General features: G+C 41.5%; 1 protein-coding gene across 1 annotated transcript; it reads left to right on the forward strand.

Annotated features, from left to right (window-relative positions):
- The first annotated feature begins 1,247 nt into the window (after nucleotides 1-1,247).
- LOC130199081 (Ig-like V-type domain-containing protein FAM187A) lies at nucleotides 1,248-5,283 on the forward strand. The gene is made up of 5 exons (XM_056422297.1): nucleotides 1,248-1,445; nucleotides 2,636-2,910; nucleotides 3,355-3,717; nucleotides 4,291-4,517; nucleotides 5,057-5,283. Exons 1-5 carry the CDS (start codon nucleotides 1,248-1,250, stop codon nucleotides 5,281-5,283), a joined length of 1,290 nt encoding a protein of 429 aa, XP_056278272.1.
- The last annotated feature ends 571 nt before the right edge of the window (nucleotides 5,284-5,854 follow it).

The following is a 5,854-nucleotide window of genomic DNA, read 5'->3' on the forward strand; positions in this document are numbered from 1 at the left end:
GCTAGATATCTTAACAGGTTTATGATGACTAAACATTAACGTTGCGGCTCATGGGATTAATCTTAATTTACCTCAATGTGTTTCCTGAGGTTGGTGTGTTTTTGAAGGCCAATATCTCCGTAGCTTTCGGTCGGCATAAGAGGCACTTCATCCGGGAGGAAGAAACTTTCACTCCGACAAAAGAAAAGAGTTCGCCCAAATATGGCCACGGACGTTGATCTTGGTCCCCGCGGTTGTTCGAGTAGCTTCCATTGCTGCTCCACATGAAATGAGTCGTATCTGTAGCCGCTCGCTCGCATCCTGGGCATCACTGGGAAGAGAAAACACGCGGCAAGGACCACTGATCCCCAACCTGGTGTTCGTGCTGCGTTCAGGTGCGCTGCGGTGTGTTCCACAACAGTCCCCGATGTGCTGCGTTCAGGTGCGCTGCGGTGTGTTCCACAACAGTCCCCGATGTTTCTCATGATTATTTTTTTCCGTAGTAATGAGTAACGATACTGTTTCAGGGGAAATGTATCGGAGTAAAAGTACAAGTTTTCATTGCAAAATGTAGTGAAGTAAAAGTAAAAGTAAACAGAAATATAAGTAGTAAAATAAAGTACAGATACCCAAAAAAACTACTTAAGTAAAGTAACGAAGTACTTCTACTTCGTTACTATACACCACTGGCATTTACCATCTAACAGAAAGACCATTGCCATGCTTAGAGCCGACACCCTGAAGAAAATTAAAGCCATTTCCCACAGGTCTGGAAAATGCTTAAAAATGTATAATTTATATATATATATATCTATATATATAACAAGTTGCATTATAGCAACCAGAGGCTGAAGTAAGTCTAAATAAGGTGAATGAAACACACTATGTATTGATCAACACTTTTGCAGACTTTATTGAGAGGAACTATTATAATTTAGTCAGAATGTCCTCAGAACAAAGGAGATATCAAGGATTTATGCTTTCAATGCAACGAACAATAAAAGGAATATCATTTTTTGGGGCACTTCTAGCACACAAGCAAAGTCTTGAGTTGTGGAGTGTCATAACAAACCACAAAGAATACATATTTGTGTTGACAACATAGAGGTCCATTGTGAGCATATCAGATTCCATCAAAGCTGTTGTGGTTTGAAATTGAATTTGTTCAAGTTTTATTTTTCAGATATGAAATCTGTTAGAACCATCAAACTGGAGGTTTTTCTGTGTTTGCGCAGACCTTTTTCTCTTCGTCCTCAGTGGAGAAGATAATGCCTTCTACACCCTCCTCTCCCATCCTCCTCCTGCTCCTCCTCCTCCTGAGTCTTGAGGTGTGGAGCTACGAGGCTCCTGAGGATAAGCAGGATGTGTTTGCTCGGAAAGCCTGCCCTGCTTTCTTGACCTTTACCAACGCCGCCTACCTGGCTGGAGTCACAGTGGAGCTCCCATGCCACTGCAAACCACAACAGGTAACCGGAGCAACCAGAGAGTAAACACTTCGACTTCAACTTGGTGACATGCTTTAATGTTCAAAGGTCCGTATTAACTCATATAGGAGAAGGAAGGGATGTATAGGAGAAGGAAGGTACATTGTAACCGTGAAACAATTCCATGTTTGCCATCAGAGGATAGTTGTAAGATAATGTTAGAGTTAAATATCATGTATGTAAAATAAGATTACAATTATGTTAAATATTGCTACTGATTTACCAAAAAAAGAGCGTACCATGACGGAGATTGGTTGTCTGCACACATGTGCACCCTCGTTCAGATATCATTGTTCCAAAACTCAGTTTTATAGTGTCTGTAGAATGAGTCCTGTTCTGGAAAAGGATCTAATTAAGAATCAGTTTGGTGAACTGCAGGTCAAAAGATGTATCATATAGTTCAACAACAACCTAATGTTCCTATTTGCATCAATTTAGTCCAGTATTTTATGACAATACTACTTATCATGGCCTATTACGAAAAGACACAAAGGGAGGATGTGATCCTCATAAGTTATTACATGGTTGAGTGAGTTATACCAATCAGAAACTGATGTAATTAGCATAACATAACAGTGCAGGGAAAGACGCGCTGTCCTCTTTTCTTCAGACAATACCGGCTGTGTAAATCAAAGATAGTCTCTCCTGCTGCAATCCACAGCCTCTCGTCATCTTTACAGAGAAGTAGGATTTGTTTAACCCTTGTGTTGCCTTCGGGTCATTTTGACCCGATTCAATATTTAACCCACCTGTCGCCTTCGGGTCAATTTGACCCGATTCAAGGGTTAATGTCGGTGTTCTTTCGGGAGTCAACAAACAAACATAAAGTACCTCACACTTAAACTTGGAAAACAATATTAATTCTAATAATTTTCTGGAGATTTTAATAGCTGGGGTCATATTGACCTCAAGGGTAAAATATGTTAGTAAATATAAAGGTAACAGGAGGGTTAAACATTGAATCGGGTCAAATTGACCCGAAGGCAACACAAGGGTTAAGACAGACAAATATGCAGAGGAAAAAAATGAAGCAGTTAAATGGAGCTCGGTAAAAAAGAGACCATGAGAGAATGTCTTGAACCATATGCATAGCTTCTGAAGTAATGTGAGTTTCTGTAATTGATCAACTGAACAACATATATTTTAATTATTAAGTGCTCTGTGTGTTTCAGATACAATCAGTTGTGTGGTTCTTTAGGAAACATCTGGACGGCTCCGAGGAGACTAGAGTCCTGACTGATCACCATGGCAACAGGCTACTGGACCCTAATGTCCCACACAGTGGCGATCTGCGGAGTCGATTCTCCATCCGTCTGTTCAGCCTGCTGATCTTCAGAGCGGGGCCCGACGATTCTGGCATCTATATCTGTGGCTCCGTTCACAAAGACTTCTTCTACGCTTACGACCTGGACATCCAGGAGGCGCGCACGCTCAGCTTCATTTCCAGGTGACAAGACTGACAGACAGACTTTGACTGTATTGGAAATTTGATCTGAAATCTGTGAAATGTTTGTCATTGATGATGATGAATGTGTTAATTTACTGAACACTTCTCTTGACTCACTGATGTCCAGTGAACTAGAATCAACACCCAATGACAATTCTGTTTGGACATCCCTCGTGTGTTTCTGCAAAAGTTATGGATACATCCCATAACCACTGGAGACACTCCATCACTGTTAACTGTTTCCCATTTTACCTCACATATGATCACAAAGATGGGTGTAAGACAGAGGTAACAGAGGCTTATGAACAACCAATGATCACTAATTAGAAAACGTCTAATAGTGACGATGTCCCCAAAAGTGTGTCCTATTTTAATCTTGGTGAATGCCAAACCCCTGATCAACCACTGATTTAAGTGATACTAATTCACATGTGACGCTTCTAGGCTCCCTTCTGAAAGTACAAGTAAGAAAAGGGAAGTAAGGAAAGGACTCGGCTCTACGAAGTCGGCGTACCGAGTCTTCACCAGCTTCAGGCCCTGGTCGGTCTGCGATCGCTGTGGAGTCCCTGGAGAGCGGGTCCGTGTGGGACTCTGCTATGTCCACTCCCACTACCTGCATGTACGCTACAGACGGGCAAACCAGACCGTCACTTCCTGTGGCTCAGGGGCGGTGCCCAGGGCGTTTGGACAACTGAAGAAAAGCAGCGTCGGAGCCAGGCTAGAGGTCACAAGCTGTCAAGTAACTTGTCAAACTCGAGCTCCTCCATCCTCCAAAATCTTGGCTCTGATGAAATTTCTTGGATACAAGTAAGCAAGTAGATAATTATATAGAGGTTCACATAAAAGACAGAATGTGGAGCGGGTCGTACGCATATGGAAGTGAACAAATGGTTTACGAGGGCCAGGTACAATCTGTACATTAGATTTAGATATTTCTATTTATTTGGCGTGATGGTAGTGCTGGAGAAAAGTGTCTTGGGCTCAGAAAAACATTATAATTCGTCCCAGAGGAGCATGACTACCCACAGTAAATACATCTATCCATTTTCATTTAATTTTATATGTCACTAAGAGTTGTACGCATATAAATTTGACCTGATAAAAGGTCAGTCGGGCACCAAAATGTACTGGAATTATGCTCAGGGGACCATGAATCTGTCAACATTTAGTTTGAGGGACATATTTGACTGCTGTCTCTGTCAAAATTGATTACTCCTGGTTCAGAATGTGATACATGATACATCTACCACCCAATGCCTGTTGAGACTAATTATCTATGATAAATAAGTCGCGGTTTTCCTCTTGAACTCACTCTGTGTATGCACAGTTTACAGGAGCAGTAACACCTCTCTCTAAATACTCTCTGCTTCTGTGTCGCAGTTCTGCCTCCTTGCCAGTGTTTTACCTGACCCGCCCTGCGGACCGCATCCTGACGCTGGGCTGTCCCGGGGCTCGACCTAACATGGCCGTGGCCTGGGACAGAGGCGTTGAACCCATCTACCGATCGGAACACTTGGCAGGTCGCGACCTCAGCGGCCCGCCCCCCAGGCTGCTGATAGACACGGGACACCACCTGCTGTTTCAACCTGCAAAAGCTCAGGACTCTGGTATCAGCTGCTTGATTACTGTAATGAACCACAGCTGTGTCACTCAGTCAATACACCTTTTGTGATAAACGTCTGTTCATCCGTCTTTATTTAGATTTTAATATATTCTATTATTGCATACATCTGACTCTATTTATAATATATTATATAATATTATTGCGTTCATCTGTCTCTATTTACAGTATATTATATGATGGTATTAAGTGGTGTTTCGTTTACTTTCCTTACAAGCTATTATGCATGGTACTTGTTGATGCAGTCAAACTACACCCTTTTGTTTGGAAGTCTTATTCCTTACCTGCCTGCAAGTAGTCACTGTTGAGATTCCCTCCTCCTCCTCTTTCATCACCACGCTAGTTCCAGTGTATATTAGCAGTCCCTTTGCACTCATACTACGTTAATCATCTATTATGTGTTGTTGTCACATTCTTGCTGACATACATGCCCCACTTTGATTGCCTGTTTCTCTCATTTCATAATGATTACGTAGGCTTTTTGTTGTTGTTTCATCTAACTAAGCTTTCATTTTTGTTAATTAGGCATCTACTACTGTTGGCTGGAGGGTCACCGAGCTGCTGAGATACGCCTGCTGGTTTACTTACATTTTGGGAGGGGACAGTCAGTGACTTCCCATCCGGACTTCTGGATTGCTCTCCAGACTGTGTTAAGAGCATATGTTGTCATGACAGCTGTATTTTGCCTGCTGCTGTTCGGCAGAGCTGGAGTCAAACACCTCAGAGACACCAGAGAAACACACGAGGATTAAACTAAATGCTGTGAACTTGTCTTAATCCCTTTTTTAATATGGTGAAAGTTAGAGGGTTTTACATTTTAACCCTCCTGTTACCTTAGGGTCAATTTGACCCCATTCAATGTTTAACCCTCCTGTTACCTTTATATTTACTGACATATTTTACCCTTGGGGTCAATTTGACCCCAGCAATTAAAACCTCCAGAAAATTATTAGAATTAATATTGTTTTCCAAGTTTAAGTGTGAGGTACTTTATGTTTGTTTGTTGACTACCTAAATAGCCCTTTAAATATATAAAAAAGTTGATATTTCTTATATGTTTGACACAGTGAAAAACAGCCTGGGGTCAAATTGACCCGAAAGAACACCGACATTAAACATTGAATGGGGTCAAATTGTCCCAAAGGTAACAGGAGGGTTAAGGGAATGTCATTAATTCCATAATTCTAACTAACACCACACATCCCTTTAATAACCCGTATTAAGGCATATTACTGTATAGTCAGTGATATGCATTTGAAGGACACCTGCAATCCGTTAAACTAAAATATGAGTGTTAATAAAAAAGCCAAAATGTAAAAAAAT

Source organism: Pseudoliparis swirei, chromosome 9 (assembly GCF_029220125.1).
Source record: "Pseudoliparis swirei isolate HS2019 ecotype Mariana Trench chromosome 9, NWPU_hadal_v1, whole genome shotgun sequence".
NCBI lineage: Eukaryota > Metazoa > Chordata > Actinopteri > Perciformes > Liparidae > Pseudoliparis > Pseudoliparis swirei.